Below are 25,476 nucleotides of genomic sequence, written 5' to 3'. Positions count from 1 at the left end.
GCAGCAAATTTTGACAGTCTCCAACTATTTGTAGGATAAATGCACCACATCATCTTCTTTGGGGGATATTTGACAGGCAGAAGATTCCCGAAGCCTGCCTTATAATATGAAGAGCATCTTGTTACCATGATGAGCAGAGATCTCCTACATTAGTAGACCGCATAACTGTTTGGTGGGCACACTTTTCGTTACCATGGCAAGTCGACAACAACGACGCACTATTTGTGTTATTGGAAACCTCCGGAGACTCTGAGATGTTCCCCCCTCCTCATCTATACTGCTAATGGGGGGGGGGGGGGGGGGGGAAGCCCTAGCTAATTTTACGATACCCCCTATAAAGATTTGATTATACTTCATGTTCAACTGTGGAGGAAGCATGTCATCATCAAGCTAGGAAATTAATCAGTGTCAATTAGTGTGGTGGATTTATTCCCGCAGCCCACATAGCGTGCTTATTGACGCATTTTTTGGGGGAAAAAAAATCGCTCTTCTTTAATTATTTGATAATCGATGTGTTGTCAGCCCCCAACTATTCGTAAAATACGACATGAAAATGTGAATATTGCCTAATGTATCCCATTATACACCAAGCCCCCCCTCGAAGGTATGCAAATGTTTATATTGACAATTAAACGGTAAATATAGTCCAATGATCCCGGTACACTGCGATGTAATTTTCAAACTTCTAAAATGTTCCTAAAAATGAATGCATACAGATGATTTGATTATGAAAAATTAGCAAAAGAGTCTTTTAACAATCCAGGCTGAATTTGATAATTTCTTCGAGCTGTAGCGTACTTCTTTGACACCAATTACTACTTTTTTTTTTTTATTTACTCTGGCGTCACCTTGCGGCATGTTAGGGAGTGACGGAAAAAGCAAAAAAAAAACACTAATTGGAGATTTCTTGAATTGGTGGTGGCTCACTGGAGAGTAATTCCTGCTCCTCGTGCACTGTTGGACAGCTAAGATGGGATCACTGTACAGAAGGAGTGCAAAGGTTAAATACTCAAATGGTTACAGCGTGCTGTCCTGCATAATCTGATGTTTTAAGTGGCCTCGATGGTCACCGCCTGCCTGCCTGTTCCCCTCTTTGATTATGTGGCACTCCAAAAATTCGGGCGCCTCCATGTTTTCCTGTCTTGAGGAGCCCAATTAGACATTTCCTCTCCTTTGAATTTTAGCACTGATGTGACGGACCAATTTGTTTCTAGATAATCATCTGTCAAGCCCACTCTGAGTATGACTTATTTGCTTTTTACGATTGCCAGAACACAGAAACAATTTGAACAACTTTTGCCAAATTTGGACAACGCTTTACAGTCTGCCGTGACACTGGATTGTGTTTCTTGATTTTGACAATACGCATAATCTGAGTAAATTGAGTTAGAAGGAACCATATTATGGATTGTGAGGATTACTTAGGTTTTTTGTTACATTTAACCTACAACACATTGAACAATATTGTTTAGGTGTTTTTAACAAACACTCTGAGTCAGGTCATAATAAAGAACCAATATTTTAATCTTCTGCATCTTAAGCCTCAATTTAAATACTTTAAGCAATACTCAATTTAAACTGTAGATTGACAAAAGTTGTATACTGATAGAAGAAGAGCTCTTTTAGTTGTAGTGAGAAATAATCGCACACAGCAGACATATTAGTGTTATTGATTACTCCTGCCGTAAAGCGCTTTGACGCCGCCAAAACACTTGAAAGAGGATCGAGCCGATCCTGTGATTTAATCAAATTCTGTCCGATACTCAGAGCCGATACCGATGCAGAGTATCAAATCAAGACATCCCTATTATTTACTACAAATAATGTATTTTATATCGAGAGCCAAATGATATAAAAGGGCCAGATGTCACATGCGTGAGTGTTGAGATGAGCTCATTGTCTACATTTACTCCCTTGCCTTGTTCACATGTGATAGCACATCTTCTTGTCACTGCGGGAACAAGAATAATTAATCATGAGTCACACTTTAAAAGTGCCCTTTTATGTTTGGGGGAAATGTTGTAGCTTCCTGTATTTGCAAGGTAGTTGTTAAAGTTGCTAACATGCCAATTTGTTGGGGTGAGGAAGTAAACATCAGAAACGGACAACAACAATTGTCAGGGCCAGTGAAAGCAAACTGCAGATGTGAATCCACCTGAATTTTGCTGGTCTTGTATTTCATTTGCTCCTCTGTACAATTTGTAATTTTCAGTTAAGAAAACCGGGAATAGCATGGAAAGATGGTGAAATTTGATTACAAAATGTGTCATATGGTGGTTTTGACACTGTAAGCAAATATTCAAGTTGAAAAAAAAAAAGAGAACATATGGCTAGAGATGCCTCTGCACTGGTTCACTCATTCTACTGAGGAAATTTCAGCATATTCGTAAAGATGCTGATAACTTTTTTTTTTAAATCCGTTTTGCAAACATGGTGACATTACACAGGGATTATTTTCACTTTGACAAGGATGGACCATTCCAAGTGTTTATCTCTTGCGTGGCTTTTAGAGCGTACGAGTAAATAATCCCCCACATTATCCCCACAGACGTTGCACTCCAGAATACACATGGATTTTCTTTTATTTTTATTTGCAGCATTGAATTATTTTGTGGTGAAGTGCTTTAAACACAAAGTTGCATTCCTTAGACCCTGACGGCATATTTAACAAAATAATTTAGCCTCGCTTTTTTATTTCCTCCTTGCAAAGGCCTAGCATCGCCCCCACTTATGGGAACGAAAGCGGTGGAGTGAACTCACAAATATTTAGTTGCAGATTTTTTACTTGATCTTAAATCCATCCTCGCAGAGATACTCTCTTTTTTGCTGTTTTTGTGATCAGGCCAAATTGGGAACAATATTGCTTTTAGTGCCATCTGGTGGCATCTTGGTGCCAAGGCAACAATTTGTGACAGCAAAGTGAAATCACGGTGACCCATATTTTAAAAATCGGCTTTTGGGATTGTCAAAAAATAAATAAATAAGATGAGCTTTTCAAAAATATATCAAGCATTGTGCTATGCTACTCATTAGATGATTAGTACTCATTCCATCATATGAATAGGAAGGTACACGCCCCCTTTGAGATGTGTGTGCCTACAGCTTCACTAAGCTAGGTGGGTCAAAGTCACAAATTTTGTGTGTATGCATGCCAACAAAACAAGCACTTTTTAATCATTTTTTCCCTCCTTAAAATGTATTTGTGTATAGCCACTTTAAATGACTGTGGTATGTATCGTCTTAATAATCATGTTGAGTAGAGTAGCTTCGAATTTTCAGGTTTGGCTTAACTTGAGCTTTCAAAACGTGTCTGTGACAACAGTGTCATATTTTGATTTTACTTGCTTTTGTGTGGGCAGCAAGTCCTCCTTGTACTGCCGTCTTTTCTACCCTATTTTACATCTGGTTTTCCAATTAAACAAAATAAATAGAGAAAGGGCACCACGTACAGATAGAGGCAGAGGAGATGGGAGTCTGGGCTTTTTGCTGAGCTCCACCCCTCCACAAATCCTCTCTGATCCCTCAAGCCAATTAGGGCAGAGAGAAGTGAAAATCAGGAAGCAAATTGCTCTTTTGGTGAAAGAAGGGTCAGCATGTGCCTGTTCAAATCAGGTGTCGGACTACTGTGCACTTTTGGCCAATATTATTGGCAGCCTTGATTTTTGAAAGTTACGATTTTTTTTAAAAATATTTACAAGGTTCCACCATCAATGCGCTATTTGTTCGATTATTCCAAATTGGAAATGTAAACTAATTTATGGAAAAACACATAATGCAATAAATACATGTCTAGCGAAAGATAAAGCAAGATGGATGAAGCAACATGCTGCTGTCTGATTGTTTTTTAAATTAGCCACTTTGCCTCAATTTTAAAACCCCATCCTTATTACTCTTTCAATACAAACCCTACAAAATTAGTATTGCATGCATGCGTGATGATTTATTTCTACACTTATGTATAAATGTCACAAATTCTCATATTGCAAGTTACAGTTGTGATTATCTCAGGCTGGTTCATGAATAAATTTATTATTTGGGCTATAATCATTGGCATTATGCAGTACCAATGCTATTTTATAGTTGTTTTTTTTAACTTGTTTTATAGTATTATAACAACTACTACTACGTATTACTAACAAAATGTACGAAATGCAGATTATAATCATGACAATAACAGCCCATTAAGTATGAGGTGCCATTAAAAATTGCACATTATCCAGTGGACCCCTGGAGTTGATTTATAAACAATAGCAGATAAATAAAACATGTGCCCTGGGACTAAGGGTTGACTTTTGAAAAGATATACTTGTGCTACAGCATCTGTGAGGGTGCTTACATAATATCAGGACCAAAAGAAATCGGTGCGGCTAGAGTTTGTGTTGGAACAGTTTATAATGATGATGATTATAGTGTATCGATTTCTATCTGCTGCAAATCGATTATGGATGAATGGATATTCCTTCCTGATGATGCAGCATAGTTTTCAAACATTTTAAGCCAAGTACCACCTCAGTAAGGACTTAACTCCCCTGGGATTTCCATTGTGACTAAAATTAAAATACAGTAGTGTAGCAGGCCCAAGTGTTTTTAAAGATAGAGACCTTTATTCTTGAACATTGGTTTAATATCATTGTAAGCCGCTGTAACATTATGCATCACGTGAACATGATTTGAAAGGAATGCACAAATGAACTTTTTGGATTTTTTTTTTTTTTTGCACCAGAGTAAAATATACCTCTGCAAATCTTTTTGAAAGCAATATAATATATGCTACCACATTTTTTAATTATCAGCAGCAGAGCTGTGAAAAAGCTCTCTGGTATTTCCAAAAACCCATTACCATTTTAATCATTCAATAGATAAAATTGTGAGGGTATGTTGCAAGCAACAGAAAAACTCCAATTAGCCATATTCGCCCTATTTTACCTGAGATTATGATTATGTGCGTTCTACATGTTGAATTTTAAATAGATTCTTTTTCCAGCTTCACTTTTTGTTTTTGAAAGCATTTTGCCTTTATGATACATACATTTGGTATCAGTATGATTAATCTTTATTTAAAGAATATACTACAAGCAGTCTTCCAGTCAGCAGGATATGGAGGAAATAAACAGAGCTCCGACTGGATAACAAAGAGGTTTGATAGAAAGAGAAATTTGATGCGGGAATGTGATCTGATTGAAGAGCTTGGACATACATTGCAGGAGTTGCTAGACAAACCTTTTAGCCGGACAGAGCTATCTTGGTCGGAATTGAATTCTGACCCTGGTGATATGACGAGATAGCGCATTGCCCTGCTTCTAGTCCTTTATACGTACATGGTGTAAAATATTTTGCAGAGTTCATAGCCACTTTTTATTTTTAGATATACTGACTCAAACGGTGGCTGTATAATCAAAGTATATTTGTCTTTCAAACAGTTACATTAACACCAAATTACATATTGCTGATTTAAACAGGGCACATCCTCTCATCGGCAACATTTTTCCAATTTGATAAAGGCATAAAAAATTGTCAGGGGAAAAAAAAACCTTTATTGGCTTACTCACTGATAAAGCACAGGAAGAGGTAGACCTGCTTGTTTCCTAAGGAAGTAATTAAAGGAAAGTCTAATTTTATGAAGACGTAAACTGCTGTGGGAAAGTGTTGGTAGGATATTGGATCGAGGGATTCAGATAGGATATGGCCTGAAATGGACTTTTAAGATGTAAACATGTCCAATTTCAAACTCATTTTCAGCAGTGGCATCTAGGAAATGTGATTTGGACTCAATTTACATAAAGACTGATCATCGAACCGGATGGATGTCTTAATCGTGTTCTACAGTTCATGACGGCGCTTTGCTTTGACTCAAAAGGGTTGCAAGCCGAAATACTGGGAATAGCATGACAAATCACCACCTAAAATGGTAGTTGGACAAAGTTATTTTGTTCCAAGACCAAGCTTGCAATTTGTGTATATGCTTTGCTGGAGCTACTGTATATCAAATTAATGTTGCCCATTGAAATGAATGGACACAGCATTAATGTGTTCCATCCCCCCAAAACATACTTTTTTATGCTTTTATTAAATAAAAATAAAACTGCAATTTTCTAAAATCATAGTCAAAAAGAGTGTAAGCAGATAAATGGTTGAAAATAACTTCTTTATGGGCCTCTTATCGCTTAAAACAAGGAAGATAGGAAATGCAGACAGAACATTTTACTTAATAGATTTTTTTTATTGTTGAGTTTTTCAGCAGGGTTCATTCAAAAATAGTCAAACATTCACCAACAGTTTTAATGTTTTTTCTTGTCATAAGTACCTGGAAAACTGTTGGCAACCATCAAAACTGTTGGTGAATGTCAATTGCCTTTGTGACCTTGAATAACTCGGACAAAAAAAATCAATATCCGCTACCCTTGCAAACGTTTGCCGCTCATTGGCGTATGGGCTTTAGCAGATGCTTGCTTTGTCAAGACTTCAGGCTTTTCATCACTTTTGGTAAAGAATCATCAGTCCAGAAAATTTCATCCCAGAATATTTGAGGCTCTAATCTGTCCTTTTTTCCGGTGCCAGCCTGGCTTCCAACACCCTTAAAAATGCTGCGTTGAAAACAACCCAGCATAACTTTCTGGGTTATTTTGCCAACCCATTCTTTGTTGTTTTTATTGCAAGTATAATATAAGGTGGAATAGTAATACAAGTTGTCTCATGACGTTCATTTTTGCAATTTTGTTTTTGGACGCTAATTTGGCAGTGGTCTTAATCTTTGCAGAAGTGTAATGGTTAAGATGGAACAGGTAGAAGTGGGGGAAAGCGCCTTAAATAGCTTTGCATTATGGTTGTCATTTGTTTTGTTTTGCTGTATGCCTATATGACATTCATTCATTCATTCATTCATTCATTCATTCATTCATTCATTCATTCATTCATTCATTCATTCATTCATTCATTCATTCATTCATTCATTTATTTGTGTGTGTGTCCATATATATCTACATATATATATATATACATACATATATGTATACATACATATATATATCCATATATATATTAATACATACTCATTTACACACTACTGTAACTTCACAATAATCACAAATAACAATTTAACAATTTAATATTTAACATGAAATGACCATTTCAGGGTGTCTACATGTGCTCTTCAATTGGCTGGCGACCAGTTCAGGGTTTACCCTGTCTACCACCCAAAGGTTTGGAAGATGAATGAATGTATTCGTATTGTTGCTTGAAAATATGTATTCCATCCAAATTCCCCTGTTTCTTCTTCACCTCTCTGTCCCTCTTCCCTCCCATCACTTCCACCTCTAGCACATTTCTCTGTAACAATTCCATCTGATTGGATTTTGGTCTCATGATTTCATCCGTGGCTTACGGCCGTGACCGTTGCCAGGCAACTGATGCCCAATCCGTGACAAACGTGACAGTTTGAAGTGGTGCCACGTGGACCGCAAACGGATCACTTGTTTGCCCTCATGGGACTTCTGCTTACACTTTGCTGAGCTCCATTAGGGTGGTGACAGCCCATGTGAGACTGACTCCTTTAGACATGAGACTGACTCCTTTAGACATGAGAAACTCAGCCACTGTAGTATTCTGAAATATTTAAATGATACCATCTGCATATAATATATATAAATATTGTTATATTGTATTGCATTTTATTGCATACATAGTCGTTTTTCATTCCAGTGACTAGTAAGTAAACTAAAATGCAGACTGTTGTGTTTCTTGCTCCAAAGTTCTTACTAATGTGCTATCTTAATAGTGTGGTATTTGTAGTAGTTCAATTTGCTGGTACCATTTAAAGACCACTGTTTATGTGGAAATGAGGCACTAATTCCCACTCAGTGATTTGATTGTGAGCGAGAATGGTTCTTTGTCTGGCGTCCAGTTTTGAGAGAGAAAGGCCTCTCCTTCAAAGTCAGCTGGGATGGGCTCAAGTGCCCTGTCAACTTGAACAGGACAAGCGATGGATAGATGGGTGGAAGTGACGGCCGGTGGGACGGACGGATGGATGGGAATAAAAATGTAACTTTAATTTACTTGTGGTGGCATCGCTCAGAGGTAAAGTGGTTGTCTCCCAAGCCAGAGGTTGGGCGTTTGATCCCCAGCCGTTGTTACCATGGTGAAGTGTCCTTGAGCAAGACACTGAAGGCCCAGTTGCTCCTGATGATGTGGCATCAGTAGATGAACAGCGCTTTGAGTACCAAAGGTAGAATATATTGTGCTATATAGTATGTATTCTACCCTCTGTAGAGCTTCAGAGTGAGGACAGCACAATAAGTGACAGACCATTTAATTTGTCTTTTTTTCTTCATATTTTGCAAACTGTATTGATTTTGCAATGACTGCAATCTATATGAAAATATTCATGAGTGGACCGGCAAAATGTTTGTTAGTAATGTGATGATTGATGAGCTGACAATGCAATTAACCCTGAGCTAGATTGGAGAAGCCTGTCATACTGAGGACACTATTTGTGTGCGTGTGTGTGTGTGTATGTGTGTGTGTGTGTGTGTGTGTGTGTGTGTGTGTGTGTGTGTGTGTGCGTGCGTGCTCGCGGCCCCTGTGTAGTTTGCATTGATAATATCCTTGTATCTATTTCTACCTGCCTTGTTACAATCCCTGCTGATGTACTTTATTGTGGTCCTCTCACTGTCAGATGAAAGAGAAGATGTGCAGAAGAAGACTTTCACAAAATGGGTCAACTCACAGCTCTCTAAGGTACGACAGTTTCCGCCTTAATGCTTCATGATTATAATGTGAAATAATATTTAAGTCATTTTAAGTTAATCAGACTTTCAGGATGCAAAACTGTTAGGAAGCATTGATAATTGTGTGAATATTTTCATTTCCTGGAGCGGAACGAGACTCGACTCCCAAGACAATCCCAATGAAGGACTGTGGTCATTTCTCTCTCTTTATTTTCGTTTGCATTTTTCCAGTACACTCGCCACTGTAGCTCCCCAAAGTTGCTTGAGCTGTAACGATTAAACAAATAACTTGAATAACGCCATTACAAAATATTGGAAGCAAAATCTTTTATTCAACAGTCGCACGCAGAAGTCAGTTGACAAATAAGTCGCCGCAATCGTGCTAATTCTCTAGAATAACATTGTAAAAGACTGGGAATGTCCAAATTATGGAATCATTTCGCATTTGACAAGATAAATTGAAATGTATAACGCAGCAGCATGTCTATGAGGTACCAATATTATCTAATCTATTGTAGCCTACCATGGCTAGTTGGAATCTATTGTAATGCCCTTGAAATTGGTCAAGGATGGACACGCTTTATTGAACAAACAATTAAAAAAAAAAAAAAACACTTGCATACTATCTGAGATGCCCATAGCTACAAATCACACTCAGTCACGCAACATGCAGACTAGCTAACAGATTTGCTAGTCAGCAGCCAGCCAACTCTACTTTCTCATTTGTTGATGCCCATGTCCATATCCAATTTTCTTTTTGACAAAACCCAGTCTCTCTCTCCCTGGTCCACCGATGTTGGAAACCACCATGGTAGGATCACCATGGCAACACCTGTGATTTTCATTTTTCTATTCTTCCGACTTTATTGATCTCCAAAGGAGGTCAATGAGGCTAACCCTGAATTCAATGCATACAGACTGGGTTCAATTCTCACACAATGACACTGAGTCATTGACACCACTCAGTAACATGACATTCCCTTTATCGCATTGTCAGCTGGCAAAGAAAAGCAACGAATGGATTCAAAACTTAAGGTGTTTGTTTTTTTAACCATGTGCACAGTGAGCATGAAATAACCACAAACACGAAAGTTGTATCATGAATGTTTCATGTATCTTTAATTTGACTTAATGTCACTAATTCCATACACGTTCCAGACAGGGAAACCACCTGTGGAGGATCTCTTCTCAGACCTGTGCGATGGACGACGCTTGTTGGAGCTCTTGCAGGGTCTAGTTGGAAATGAGCTGGTACAATTTCACATTGTAGATGTTGATGTTGAGAAGACTTTTCATTGCATGGGTGGCTGAAGTCCTGCGTGTCGGTGTGTATTTGTAGGTGAGGTTGGAAAAGGGCACCTCACGGGTACACTCGCTCAACAATGTCAACCGAGCTCTCCAGATCTTGCAGAAGAACAATGTAAGTAACCAAATTCCTCTTTGTAGTAGATATTTTATTGTGTCTGCAGGCTTGTAAAAATAAGAATTGTGTAGTGAAACAGTGTAGTTTACTGTGGAATAATGTGACAAACTTTGAGCTTCTAACTAGGGCTGAACTATTAAGCAGATTCAAATCGACATCATTATGTAGTAGAATGCAATTTTCAAATCGTAAAGGCTTCGTTTTAATCAGTTGGTAGCCTTCATTTTATAAACTATTTGATTAGATAGTGTCTAGATAAGGCCAGTGCCTTAAAATTTAATTCCACGTTTACATATTATTTCATGAAAAACAAAATGTTGAAGCGATAAAGTGAAAAATTGCAAATTAGGTTAAGTGAAAAACTGTTCTTAGATGTGCAGATGAATGTTTTTTGTTAGTTAGTTAGTTAGTTAGTTAGTGGCTAAGTTGGCTGGTTAGTTAGTTGTTTAGTTAGTTGGTTAGTTGGTCGGGTGGTTAGTTAGTTAGTTAGTTAGTTAGTTAGTTAGTTAGTTAGTTAGTTAGTTAGTTAGTTAGTTAGTTAGTTTTTGTTTGTTTTCTACTCTGCGATTTAAGTAATTTCACCTTTCTGTAGGTTGAGTTGGTGAACATTGGCGCAACGGACATCGTTGATGGCAATCACAAACTCATTCTTGGCCTCATCTGGAGCATCATTCTCCACTGGCAGGTGTGTGTGTTTGACAGTTTTTTGCTGCTTCAGTTATGAATAATTACTAAATATAAATAATTGCTTACATTAGCACAACTAACTCTAGGCTGAAGCTAGCTCGTAGCCCATTTGCGTTAGCTGATTGATGGAAAACTTGAACCCAACTGTGAAATTTACGTCATTGTGGTTGTTGAGTAACATATTTGTGAGTTCTTGAATATATCATTCTGTTTGGATCACCGACCTCATGCGTTTTTAAAATTACCGATAGACAATTTGAAGGATGGGTCCTTCAAAAGCTCCTCTCATGTAACCTCTGTGGACTGCAAAAAACGTGCAGCCGAACTTGTGCCCTTTGGAGGACCCAGCCTGTGAATTTGGGCACAGCCCGAGTGGTCTGAATCAGGTTGAGTAATACAAAAAATGGAAGTATTGATTTTGGGGTTACAACGCCACCTGTTGCCTTGGCATATGCTTGACTGCCTACAAATTCAGTTTCAGTTTGTCCTGTGAGAGTGAGTGTGAGAGAGCGTGTACGCTGTAGCCGTCTTTGTCTAAGCAACCTTTTGATTAAAGTGGAAATGAATACAGTGACCTACTCTCAAATTAGCACCAATTCCTCTTCTTTGCCTACCTAGACCGTGGTCAGTGGAGAATGGCCGACAAACCGTGTGTACATCCAATTGTGTTTGAGCGTGTGGGGGAGACCCTTGACTGCAAACTCTATTAATAGATTTAGTTGGTTGGTGTGCTGAGGGATAGCGGGAGGGTGGTCGCCCGACATATGGCATAGAATTGTGTAATAGCATTTGTCTTTGGGCCTTTGTTGTGGTTGTTTACACTTTTCAGAGTGAGTGTAAAGCAGTGCTTCTCAATTATTTCCTGTGACGCCCCCCCTAGGAAGAAGAAAACATTTTGCGCCCGCCCCCCCCCATGTTATTAACATTAAAGGAAAAACAAAAAATAAATAAAAAAGAAAGATCAACTTACAATAAAGAATAACTTTATTAATAACAGTGTTTTTTAGTCTGTAACAGAACAGATTCAAAGTGCTGCTGTAGCGCAAATACTCTTCCAGTGATACCGCCACCCCCACCTACTGCAGTGGATGTGTAATTACCCTTTAATCTAATACAGCCAAAAGAAAAACATGTTCCCGCGCCCCCCTTGGTATCGCACTACGCCCCCCCAGGGGGGCCCGCCCCACTATTTGAGAAGCACTGGTGTAAAGGCACATACCAAATATGCAGTTGCTCTAAAAGTAACACACGTCCGGCTGGGGAAAAGCCTCCTCCTTGGATCTGAACAAGTGACCCAAATATGTCACTTGCACAACTGACCAACCAACCACACACATATACAGGAGATGCATGCATATACACAAGAGTTACACTGCTGTCCTTTCCTTTCCTTTATGCACAAATAATGAGATACACAAGTGTAGACCGCACTAAGTGCATTGTATTGTGTGTTTGAACGAAATACATGTTTTATTTTGTCAATGCCATTATACTGTATATAAACAAACAAACATAATCTAGAAGTGCCAGACTCCATAGGCAGACCATTAGCACTTAAGTTACAGTGTTGTTACCTTTTAATTAATGGATGTCGAAACACAAACAGTAGAGCAACATGTTGGAAAATGTAAAGATAGCTTCCTGTCTCCCCCAATGTATTTTTGATGGTAATTTCATAAATGTTTTCATTTGGTTTTAGATTTTTACCATCTGTTGTAATTTATATTTATGTCACCTCAAAGAAAAAATTGTACCTGTTGCTGAACACAAGCCTTAATTCACAAATGTTGCTAAATGTATTACTAAATTAAATACTATATTATTATTATTATTATTATTATTATGAAAACCTGAAAAAATGAGGGCAGGTTCAGAATCAGCGCACACACAAAATTAAAATAGTAAAGCTTGTTGGACCAGTGTAATGTAAGATCAGACATCTTTTCTTGATCTTCTGCAAAGAACAACTAAAAGTCATAATTCAGAAGCCAAGAGAGGAGCTGATCCTTTAGTACAGCACTTTATAGTGCATTTGTCTTATGTTGTCCACTCGTAGCTGAGGGGCATACAGAAAACTAGACATTTTTCATGACGAGGGCGATCCATAACTGTAAGTAAAGTGGTTTTACAAGGTACGGCAATTAGCAGCCTCAGCAGTGGAGGGAACAGATACTCCAAATCCCCTGGCCCTCTCTGGATGGAAGCAAATTCTGCTGCAGGTGTGTAGTTGAAGACTCGGTGGGAAACTCTGCCAGACGTTCCCGTTGCAGCCTCACTTTGCTCACTTTAGGCCTGCCAGGTCTGTCTGGCATCCTCCCTTGCCATCTAATCCAGCTCCTCAGTCAGGATTGGTTGAAAGGATCATTCCAGGGGTGGGCAATTAATTTTTTCAAGCGGCCATGTGAGAAACAAGGATAGTTGTCGAGGGCCGCGCCAAGAGTCACTCCTCAATTGAGGTTAGTGTCTTCATGGGTACCCTTTAATTTTTTTTGTGCATTTTCAGGTAAAGGATGTGATGAAGGAGGTGATGGCTGGCCTACAGCAGACCAACAGTGAGAAGATTCTCCTGAGCTGGGTTCGTCAGAACACAAGCCAGTACCCTCAGGTCAGTATCATTCATAGCAACCGCTTGGTTCTGTGAAAAAAAGCGAAGAAATGTTTCACCCGGTTCGCTAACGTGTTGTTGTTTGTTTTACGGTATATCATTCACTACACATAACGGACAAGTGATCAGAAAACAAGTTCGCCTGATTTCATTTAGTTGGCCTTAGAAAGATAGTTATTGGAAATGTCAGAATTAAAGTTTACATTTAATAAAAGTGTAAGTTGCCAAAAATAATGAAGTGCAGAAAATTCTGCTTAATTACAGCAATCAAGCATTTGTACACCATCAAAAAATGTGTACACCATTTGTTGTTGTGTGTCCGGAGTGCTTGCCCACTCATTGTTTTGTGCAACATAACAAATTAGTTTGACAAATGAGGTCATTTTTGCCCATTGTCTGTGTCGTCAGGTCAATGTGGTAAACTTCTCCAGCAGCTGGAATGATGGGCTGGCGTTCAATGCCCTCCTGCACAGCCACAGGTTGAGTAGCATTTCTAAGTGGGTCTGCTAGAGACCCTTTGCCCTTGTTTTTTCATATATCATTCATTTAAGGGTCTTTTCCATGTTGGTCATCGTATTTCATTTTGCTATACGTGGGCTATCAAATTCATTATTAAACCTTGGGCAGATTATCAAATAAAATCACTATTCGTTGTTGTTGTCCCCCCACCCCCCGCCCGCCCCCCTTTCCAACTCAAGACCAGAACTGTTTGATTGGAGCTCTGTGGAGGCCAAAGAGTCGGCGATTGACCGACTGGAACACGCTTTTAGTAAGGCAGAGCAACATCTGGGCATCGACAGACTGTTGGATCCAGAAGGTAACTAACAACGGCACGCACATGCACACTCCAATGAAGCTACATTCAATTGGTGCTGCTGTAATCAGTTTAAGTTTCTGGCCATGTCTTACAATTGTGAAAAATAAAGGTAACCCAATCTGCTCAAAATTCACAGCTACCCAGAGAGCAGGTTAGCAAAATAACGCAGCATTTTTTTGTCTTTTCAGTTCACAGTGAAAATAACAACTGTCCCTTAATTTTGATTTAAAAAGGAATCAAAGTTGACTCCTTAACAAATTCCCTCTCTGCAGCACAAGTGGCTTCCAAACACTGCTCTGATCATTTTTATACATCACCAGGACAATTTGCTAGTAACCAAGGGCACAATCATCTGTGGTTTCAACATTCTAGCCAGCAACTTAAGTGAAAAACGAAAAGGATAGAAAGAGTAGAGGCCAAAGTAATAAAAATGAGGGGCATGTTTCAAAATGTATCATTACCCCAGAGAGTCCACTTTGGATCGATGCTTTGCATTAAAATCTGTTTAAAAACAAAACACTATAAAAACATCAGACTTCTGCAGGGCTGACTTTAAAGCCATAAAGATACTCTAGTAAGCAACTGGAAAGCTTTCATGTTACAAATACAATTTTAAAATGAAAATGTAATTACACAAGGACGCCTCAAATGCGCTTGTTAATGAACGATATAATAGTGAGTGCAAATTTTAACACAAAGACGTTTGTGAAGAAATTCAGTTGGGTTTTTTTTTTTTTTACGTCAGTCATTATTTGGTATGAAAACAGTGACGGAAGAATTGTGCAACCAAGAAGCAGAGCATTTCAAAATTATAACTTGTCCTTTCCCTTGTCATTGTTCAGATGTGGCAGTGCCTCATCCCGACAAGAAGAGCGTCATCATGTACGTGACGTCGCTCTTCCAGGTGCTTCCGCAGAGCGTTACCATGGAGGCTATCCAGGAAGTGGAGACGCTGCCGCGGCCCGCTAGTTCTGCCAGCAGTTCCCATGTAGTGACTGGCGATCACTACCAGATCCAGACCCAACAGCGCTTCTCCCAACAGGTCTCGCTCACGCACACGCATGCACATGGTCCCCCTCTTTCCATTTGAGGATGTCCCACTTCACTAATCCATCACCTTTATACTCAGGAAAGTTGGTGGTCATCTTGGAAAGGTCGGTATGATTAATCGGGCCCAATTAGGACATTAGGTGTGCTCACATTTATCGAATGATTAATTGATTGACTCTATTTGAGCATCATGTTTAAAACAGAATCGATAAATTACAAGGATGAATAAAGTATAGCTGAAGTCAAGGATAACGCTCCAATTGCCACTGAAAGGGACGAGGTTGAAGTTCAAATACCTTTATCTCCTCATATTGATTTTACATCTTGTTCATACAGTTCTTGATTGAAACCAAAAAGATTAATTTGGTCATTTCCATAGATTTACACCACATCTCTTAGCATACATGCTCTGCTTTAAAGTGGTTTGGAAATATGTTTTTTTGTCAATTATTTAATTTGACTTGCTCATTCCTTCTTTTGTGCTGCGCATTTGATTTAAATTCTACAAGGTCCTTGAACTTTTAGATGGGAGAAAATCACAATATCCTGCAAAACTGATCATTTCTATTGTTTTTTTTTTTTTTTTAATACAATGCTTCAATGTTACTCGTATGAGATCCCCTAGGTCTTTGCACAATTTGTTAAAGTGGGTAAAATAAGAGAAGAATATATCATTCATAAGGCTTTTTGATGATATTTGGACTTAGGCCACAATCTTTCGATCTTTGTAATATATGTTGCCAATGGTTTAGCCATTAATGGCTGTGCACTGAAGTGACCGTCAGTTTCCTTGTGTTATACAAGGTGTACACCGACAATTTGACATTGTAGCGAAATGTAATTTCTTTCGTCCTCCCTTGAAAAGACATGACTAAGTCGTCACAGAAAAGTAAGTTGTGTAATGGTTACCACACTGTAATTCTGTCTGCGGCAAGGTCAAACACAGACGTTGCCTGTCCTCTGTAAAGTATGGACAACAATGGCATCATTGTGTGCTCCTCGTGGCATTCGGCTGATTATTTTCAGAATGGAAGAAAATTGATTTTTCTTCTCTGTTGTTGAAAAATCAATAGGTATTCTTCCTATTCCATTTCTATTGCTGCATGTTATTTTGGAGGGGGGGAGGGTGTGTATGAACCACTCATGATCAACAGTCTTTGTCTTGCTTTGGAGAACTTAATGTGCTTGAATAAGTGGAAATGGTATGAAACCAAAAGCAGTGCTGCTGTGGAAATAGGGCTAAACTAACTTCAATGTATGCTGTTCATATGGAACAGAGAATCCAAATGAGCTTTGCGCTTCTGAAACAAAAGCTTTCAAATGATACTTTTGGTGTTTTGGGACAGCTTTTTCATCAGATATTGACTCGATCTACATCCCACCATTGTGTCAGCCCTGCTATTTTCTGCCAAGTAGATTACGCGATTGTTTGTGTATCTGTTAGCAGGATTAGACAAACTCATTTAGGCCAAGCGGGAGGCACATTACATTTTCAAGGGGATCTGTTCATTCAAATTCAATTCACTCTCAGCTCATCAGGGCCCTCCAAATTTTGGGAATTTTTCACATGAGGTACGGTTAAAGCATATTGTCTCCTCCAACCCAGATAAAAATCCAAGTTTCAGCAGAATGACGAGTGTGCAGTTGCAAAGACATCGAACCATGAAGCTGATGAGAAAATTGATTGGGGGATTAAAGGCGTGAAGGAGCCTTCTTGGTGAGCCTTAATTAGGGCCTCAACTTACAATAAAAATCTATCACTGCTGCTGCAGCTGGAATGGGGATGGCAAGCCAGGTCCAACCTGAGTGGCCTTTGACCACACACAAACTCATAAATCTTGAGGAAAGTCTTTCCCAGAACAGTTGTTATGATACAATTCCATATTAGGTTTCATTTTTTTCAATGCGGAACGATCAGATGTCCCGTCAGCAATGAGAATTAACTGCAAATTGAGACAGAATCTCAGAATGGAGACGCTGCGGTGAGGCTAGGGCGGAGATCATATTTCCACTGGCAAATTGGATTCTCCGCCTGTGACCTTTACTGCTCAGTAATGCTGAGGTCAGTGTCCGGCTATCCCGCTCAATCTGGCAGAATTTAGAGCACTTCCTGGAAGTAATGGCTGGTAATATTATTACTGCTCGGTTTAATGCCTGCATCAGCCCTCCACGGACGTGCTCATAGAGGGGAAAAGGTGTCAACTTCGCCCGTGCGAGCCTGTGTGGTGAATTAAGATGTCGAGCGCAGACATGAAGAGTTGGCGCAGACAATTACTCAATAAAAGCGAACGGCAAGGGAGGAGGAACAAAAAAAAAAAAAAGGGTTACTCTTATCTGTCTCCCCCCTCATATGTCATCATCATGGTGAAGCTGTCACCACCTCCTTGCATCAGCATGTAGGATGTGTGGAGAACCCAGACCAGATGTTGAAACTATTCAGTCAGCTTTGCTTTGCTCAATACACTGGCGGCTTTATATACGTGTGACCCGACTTTGATGCCAACACTGTATGGTAGACGTGAATTCAAATCAAGTAGCTGCACAACAAACAGCAATTGGTCAATTAGTAAACAAATGTTCAAAAAATAAGGCTTACTAAAACAAAGCGATTTACTACAGGTGTATTTAAACCCCAAAAAAAATATTTCGTCCGCGAGCTTAAGCCTAACGCATTATGGGAAACGCCATCGACTGGTTTACAAATGTCCTTGGTGTTATGGGGTTATAATCCTTCAAGCAACGGCAATAATTCCTTTACATTTTATTTAATCATGTCATTACTGTATGTTTTCATATAGTGCAAAATTGTAGAGAGATGTTATTTCCTCAATAAAAACTTCTTTTTTTTTTTTTTTTTTACAAAATGGAACAGATTAATGGTATTTCCATTGATTTCAACGGGGAAGAGATTTTGAGATACAAGTATTTTCCTTTACGAGCTTGGTCTTGGTAGGAATCCAACTCGTATATCTCAAGGTACCGTGATATCTTCTGCAGGTTAAAGGAGATGGTTTTGGCAATTAAACAAGGACCAACTGCTGAGTCAGCATTTTGCTCTTGGTTGTTATGGCAATAGAATTACCTGAGCCACCTTGAAAGATCCAGTGAAACAACGTGTGGCAGGTGAAGAGGAAAGACAGCACGTAGGCCACAGTGTAGACAAGATTAGGGAGGTGAGTCATGACTCCAGAGGTGCAAACAGAGACGGCGAGACAATAAACACTCTCGAAGCTCACCTGAAAACTTGGCTCGTTGAATACTTTTTAGAAGCCGGTGAAGTGAAACAATTTGGACTCGCAACACTCATGGTTAGTTATCTTGGTTAGCTTCTTACGAGTCATCTCTGACTATCCGAAACACCTGAAACGTTTGATAGAAGTACTTGGACACAATCTGAGTCCATTTACTTCAAAATAACGTCTGGAGTATATTCTTCTCAGTTTCTTTTTTCTTCCCGTCATAGCTCTGAAGAAAAAAAAAAAAGGCCAAAGGCAAAACACACATGCAGAGTTAATCCTGACATAAGTTCAACTAAGCATAGCAAATTGCCTCCTCACATCAGCCTGGTCATTAACCAGCGGCGTATCATTATCTCAGCAATCTCTTGGCAAAACATTGAGTAAATGTAGATATTTTCATTCAGTATCTCCAATTAGTGATGAAATAGATTTTGGTTGTAGTTTTGCCTCCAACTTTCCAAATGACAGCCCCATGAAAGCTAACAAAAACAAGTTTGATGATATAACATGATTAGGATGTTGTTGCAGTTCTGTTGTGGACTGATCTGATCTTGCCAGTGATGGAAATGACAACATTTATTTCCAGTTAGCCTCCTGCTCCATTCAAAAGGGACAGACACAGAAACGCTTGGGCTCTTAAGCTGCCAAGAAAATGAGGAAATGTGACATTCCACAAAATGTTGATTATCTTAAATTATCTGTTTGTCACTTTGGCACATATCGAGTCTTCATAATTAGCTAAATTAGCTTAAATTGTTTACCTAACGACCCCGTCATCCTTGCCAACTGGAAACAAAATTTGCAGAATGGGCTCTGTTGTTAGCAGACATTTCAGCAAGGAACAAAATCGTCTGCAATATTTACTTCCACAAATAATACATTGCGATGAACATCTCTTTCTTCTGCTCATGCAGTTCACTTTGGGGACACGTATGTTCACACGCCAGACGGACTGGGAGTGCATTTAAATATAGAATTTGAATGCTTACGCCCAAAAATCTGATTTTATTAAAACAATCCAAATTAAACATTAGAACCTGCGGGGTAAATGTAGTGCACAGTGTGCGTGAATTGATGAAAGCCTTCTCTGATGGAAGGCAAAACATCTTCTTAGACAACTTGAAGAGTCCATTTGTGATCACTGAAATCACCAGAAGTGGGCATTTCCTTTTATTATATAATTTGTTTTTCATTTATTATGCTATTTTTTGTTTGTGATGATTTCTTGATTTTGGGTATGTTTATGTTTATTATGTTTTTTCATTTCATTGTTTTTCCATTGGTTATGTTTTAACGGTGTAAAATTGCTCATTATTTTCCGACAGGCATTCACAAGAGTCTCGGTTTGAACACTCTTAAAAAAAGTGCTCTTTCAGAGAATGAACAAAGATGAAAACAAAAATATAACCATCCATCCATTTTCATCAGATTTAATCGGGCAGGGTATGAAGGCATTTTTCGAGAAGTGTTTTCCCTTCGTTTGACATTCAAGATGCAAACAGAGTTGATGTCCTGTTTATTCATATTAGTTTTTCATTTTTTTCTATTCTTTTCTGTCTTTTGTGTGCTTTCTTGTAACCCTCTCCTCTCCCCCCATTCCAATGCGCCTTTTGTGTCGTGCGCGCTTCTGCCTCTCTGGCTTTCCCGTCCTGTGTCCGTCCAACTGTGTCCTCTGTCTGGCTCTCAGATCACAGTGAATGTGGCTCAGGGCCGAGTGAGAAGTCCCTCCCCTCAGGCTCGCTATAAAAGCTATGCCTACACCCAGGCGGCCTATGTCAAGTCTCCTGAGCAAAAGAGGAGGCGCTTTACTGATCAGGTCCGTGTCTCACCATGCTAACACCTCATAGTGACTGTCCATCTGTCTGTGTTATTATTTTGCTGTGTTTACTGCAAATGTCAAAGTCAAAAGATATCTCTTGTGATTATATTTGCTGAGACATACTAATGCTGATAAGCAACTCGATGTAGTTAATGGGGTCCATTAATTCACTAAGTCTCCGTTTATGTTTGGGCTTTTTTTCTTAAAGGTTAAAGCTCCAAGGGGACATCATGCTGTGACAGTGTAATGATTTCATGGCAATGCCGTTAGAGCACTTACAATAGGCACATACGGTATCTGTGGGTTTCTTGGTTTGTGTGAACTTGGCACCAAAACAAAAATATTAGGAAATACGTTTTTGGAGTTAGGCAATTCAGCAAGCTTAAGATGTCAAGCAAAATCCAACTCTTGGATTTTGATTTATTTAAGCAATGGGATATTTATTGGGGTACACTGGATAATTGCAACAGGATTACATTTAGTCTTGTTTACTGAAGAGGAACTAACTACTAAGTATGCATCAAGATTTAATTACTTTATAAAACATGGTTATGTTCATGAGTCGTTTTGGCAAGGTGTTGTTTTGCACGGCAAAAGTAATACAACTGCTACGACTGACAGAAAATAATTCATGATTCTAATCTGCTCCAAACCATCACATTGCAGTTTGAGTATATTCACAAGAATGATACGTCACATGACATTTTGTCTCATTAGAATGAAACAATAAAATCAAAAAAGTAATGTGTTGATGACTTATATCATAATTATTTGTTCTCCTCTTGAATTTGCTCACTGTTAAGAAATGAACTGTCTTTAATGACTATGGTTGCTTGGTGATTATATACAGAATAACAATTCGTAGCTCAGTTGCCAACTTCGCGATTCCTTGCAATATTTAGCGACTATCAAGAAAACAACAGGCGAGTTAATCCCTGCTACGAAACAGACAACGTGAGGAGAATAATGTTCAATAAGTGATTTCTCCGCATTGTTACACCTTTGATGCAGGATAAAAAGAGCATCAAAAGCAGCACCATTAGAAAATGGATTTTAACTCTAAGAACAAAGTGTGTCTCATGCATGATGGGTAAACTACTACTGCTGCAATGCTGCTCTACTGATGACCTTTTGTATTTCTGCTCAGCTTTTGTATCTTTTAGCATTCACTTTTTGTTAAGAAACAACTTCTAATTCAACGTGTCTCTTCTCTTTCTTGTTGTGTCCTGCTTTGTTTGTCCCGCTGTGTATCTGGCTCCAATCATATCCCCATCATCCCCGCCATTTTCTGCCACCTGCCTGCTTCGCTCTCCAGTTTCTGACTCCCAGCCAAGAGGAGCTGCAGCGAGGCCTCAGTCCTTTGCCTCCCGGCTCCACCACTCTGGAATCATACCAGGCGGCCCTGGAGGAGGTACGCGATATGAAGACGACTGGCTTTGTTTTTTGGTCTTTCTTTTCACGGGCTTTTCAACTGCAAATTTCAAGGTTCTGACGTGGCTGCTGTCGGCCGAAGATGGACTCCATTCCCAGCCCCCCATCTCAAACAATGTGGAGGAGGTCAAGGAGCAGTTCCACACACATGAGGTGAGGCTTTTGATGGATGTCTGTAGCTAGAAACTAAGAAAAAAAAAAACAGGCAAAGAAAAACACGAGACGTCTTGTTGATTTTATTTTAACATTTCGGTTGCATCTTGTAGTTTCCATCACCCGTCGTTCTCAGTGAACTCCAATACATCGATCCCTGCTGCCTACCCGCTTACTTGTTAGCGCTCAATAAACCATATTGCAGGGGTCACCAAAGTAGCAGATACAGACAGATGTAACGCATATATTCTTTATCCTCTTTGAAAAACAAAACATTTATTTATTTATTTATTTGGGTGGCCCAGGCGCACACACTAGACTCACTGCACAATGAAGTCATGATGCGCAATTAATGTTGGTATTATTGTGTGATTTTATAAAATAAAATACTGCAGAGTGATGTTCTCATGAAAAAAACATTTTTTTAGTTACATATACGGGGGACTGAAATAGACTCATGGTACTCCCGTTCATTGTTTAATGTTTGGTGTTTTGGGGGCTGGGATCGATTGCCATTTCCATTTGTTTCGTTGAGGAAAGTTAATTTTAGGTTAGTGTGATTTGATTTAGTCGGTCAAGACACCATTGTCTTTACCAACCTAATATTTTAAGGTAGATAATACGTTTTTCATCCTTGAGAAGGCACTAAACGTCCTCAGCTGTCAAAGACTGGCTTGCGGTTAAAATAGATTTTGTTAGTAAACCCTTTAAAACTTCAAGCCCTACAGATTCAATGACCCCCTGTTGACTGTTCACTCACATGCTGTACAACAAAAGCGCTTCAAAATGAGACAGGTAGGGGCGGCTTAATGTATTATGAGAGCACTTAAAACAAATGGAGTCAGGTCATTCCGTGCGGAGTTGTAGGAACGGCGCTATCAGTTCATTAGCGCTAACGAGCAGAACTTTTCTGCAATGCTGAAGTGTTTTCTCGCCTGTCTATTTCACAGGGCTACATGGTGGAGCTCACTGCACATCAGGGCAACGTCGGGCGTGTCCTCCGGGCCGGCGCCGCCTTGCTGGCTGAGGGCAACCTGAGCGAGGAGGAGGACGCTGAAGTGAGGGAACAGATGAACCTGCTGAACTCTCGATGGGAGCACCTGCGGGTGGCCAGCATGGAAAGACAAAGCAGGTGCTGATATGCTCAAACTTTCCTCTCCGCTAATACACATAGCAACAATAACCAGTGGCACTTAGGGCTGTTTTTTAGGTTGCCTAAAAATCTACTTCGGCTTTTATACAATGTTGCGATAACTGTCAGGCTGTTTTCGCACGGCTGTTTGTTTGTTCTGCATCGTAAGCCATAAGAGGAAGTACACATATATAAATACAGTAAACCTCCGTATTAAAAATCCCTTTAGCAGGTTTTTGTTGCATTTACGTCACTTACTTTTTTTTTAAGTTCTAAATATATTTTGAAATGATGCACGCACATCAATAATCATTCCCAAACATTACAAAATGAATCTACAGCTATCCCTTTTTAATTTAAATGTGCAGTGTTGAAGATAATAGTGGACCATCATTGGGAAGCTGACAGTGGAGTTGTACTTAAAATAAACATGAGGCACAACAAAATTGAGTTATAGTTGGACCAAAAAAAAGAGATTGTGAACCTGAAACCCGCAGTTTCCAAAAAAAAAAAAAAAAAGGCATCTTTACATTTTACTCCTCTTCAAATAAAGGATTAGTTGTCCTTTTACTCTTTGTTCTACACTTGGACCAAGAGTGTATCTTTGCCACCTCTGATCGCTGGTGTTGACTCACCAGACTCCACCAGGTCCTCATGGACCTGCAGCACAAGCAGCTGCAGCAGCTCACAGACTGGCTGGACGCAACAGAGGCGCGGGTGAAGAAGATGGAGGCTCAGCCGCTCGGCCCTGACTTGGAGGATATCAAGCACCAAGTGGAGGAGCACAAGGTGGAAACCTTGATTTTATTTCTACATTTTGTTGCTTTATACAGTGTCTAGTTCAGTCGCCGCTTAAGGAGTTACATATCATTGATTGCGTTATTGTTGTCATGTGACTGCGTTATTATTGTAATCTGATTTATGATGTGCTGATTTCTGCTTGCGCCACACTTGTTTGGTACAATTTTGTGAAGTTGTCATAGTGAAGGCGTAAGAGATTTAGTGAGTTAAAAACTATATTTGAAATAGAAACAAAAACTTTTATATTAAACCATGGTTCATTTGCCTTTGGTTTAATGTAACTCTAACTTGCATGCATTCATGTATATTAAATTTGATATTATTTATTGTAATACAGGTTAATCTTTGCTTGTGTTTGTTAAAAAGCACATGGGAAGGAGACCTTAAAAAATAATCACATATTAGATCGCAACTCCAAATTTTGTTGATTGGCAAATACATCCTTATACTGTAATGTATGTGAAACAAAATAAAAAAAAATTGACTTGGCATATTTGCTCCAGCTTTTGCAGGAAGACCTGGAGCAGGAGCAGGTACGGGTCAACTCGCTGACCCACATGGTGGTGGTGGTGGATGAGACCACTGGGGACAGTGCCACCGCTGCCTTGGAGAGTAAACTTCAGGCAAGTTGGAAAAGCACTTCTTTATTCCAGACTTGAAAAAATTGATTCTCAAATCTAAGTCAGGATCTCCTACTGACACAATAGTGATGCCAGTGTGGTAAATAATTCACTCACGCTTGAGAACCAGAACACGTGCCAAACCGAGATTCTGCATATAATCACGCACATATATTAGGAGCTGTTTATTTGTTTCAAGTGGGGCTTTTGTTGTGTTACCGCCTGCAGAGCAGTTTATTGCAGAATGGAGCCTACGCAAGCTAAATAGACTGGAAGACGAGGAATGGAAAAATGCTAATACAAGTTGACTTCCTCAGGTTTCCCCCTGCTGTGGCTTGGCATTTTTGGGGAAGATGATTTGACTCTTAAATCGTGGTCGCCTCGTGCTTTTGGACATTCGTGGCCTTGCGTGTGTGTGTGTGTTTTTCCTAACAACTTGATTTAGGGACCATTTGCTCAGGACAATTTTTCAGCTGAAAAATGTATTCATAAGAGAACGACCGGGGTATGAAATCATCTTTATGTTAAAAACAGAGGACATGTTTGAGAACAGCACAACTGAAACAAATTAGCAAAGGGAGTGTACAGTGCTGTCACACTATTCATATTTGTCAAATGACTTGACTTGACTTGAAATGCTCAATATTTCAAATTCACACACATTGATAAAAGATATTTAAAAGCAATGTTGGGTGAGTTGCTTCAAAAATGATTTTCATGATAGGGTATGACAAGCTTTTGACATTATAATTAAATGAGCAAGCAACAAGTCGTTGTACTGGCCCTGCATGCACAATACAGAGCAGGGTTGTCCAAAGTCTGGTCTGGGTGCCATTTGGGGCCCGCCACCCATTTGTAGCGGTCCTTGTCATATACATGTACTTCTTACTTTCGACACTGGGAAAGGAGGCAGGGCAAACACAAACAAAGAATATCACTTGTCATGCATCACCTAAATAGTAACAACATTTCTATT

The 25,476-nt window shown here is 39.4% G+C and overlaps 1 protein-coding gene across 6 annotated transcripts in view; it reads left to right on the top strand.

The window, feature by feature from the left end:
- The window catches only part of dmd (dystrophin), a 94,688-nt gene that overhangs the window by 15,603 nt on the left and 53,609 nt on the right, over positions 1–25,476 (top strand). For 4 of the 6 annotated variants that reach the window (XM_061304326.1, XM_061304325.1, XM_061304323.1 and 1 more), the window contains exons 2-15: positions 8,672–8,733; positions 9,882–9,974; positions 10,063–10,143; positions 10,739–10,831; positions 13,337–13,438; positions 13,847–13,917; positions 14,137–14,255; positions 15,098–15,297; positions 20,232–20,360; positions 21,679–21,774; positions 21,849–21,947; positions 22,898–23,079; positions 23,718–23,868; positions 24,384–24,503. In XM_061304326.1, the coding sequence (XP_061160310.1) occupies positions 8,672–8,733; positions 9,882–9,974; positions 10,063–10,143; positions 10,739–10,831; positions 13,337–13,438; positions 13,847–13,917; positions 14,137–14,255; positions 15,098–15,297; positions 20,232–20,360; positions 21,679–21,774; positions 21,849–21,947; positions 22,898–23,079; positions 23,718–23,868; positions 24,384–24,503 (1,598 nt within the window). The remainder of the gene's footprint in view (positions 1–8,671; positions 8,734–9,881; positions 9,975–10,062; positions 10,144–10,738; positions 10,832–13,336; positions 13,439–13,846; positions 13,918–14,136; positions 14,256–15,097; positions 15,298–20,231; positions 20,361–21,678; positions 21,775–21,848; positions 21,948–22,897; positions 23,080–23,717; positions 23,869–24,383; positions 24,504–25,476) is intronic. The other 2 variants (XM_061304348.1, XM_061304339.1) reach the window with 2 other exon arrangements.

The sequence above is a fragment of the Syngnathus typhle genome, linkage group LG2 (assembly GCF_033458585.1).
Source record: "Syngnathus typhle isolate RoL2023-S1 ecotype Sweden linkage group LG2, RoL_Styp_1.0, whole genome shotgun sequence".
Taxonomy (NCBI): domain Eukaryota; kingdom Metazoa; phylum Chordata; class Actinopteri; order Syngnathiformes; family Syngnathidae; genus Syngnathus; species Syngnathus typhle.
Note: the sequence above shows the minus strand (reverse complement) of the source record. Positions and strands in the feature narration are given on the sequence as shown.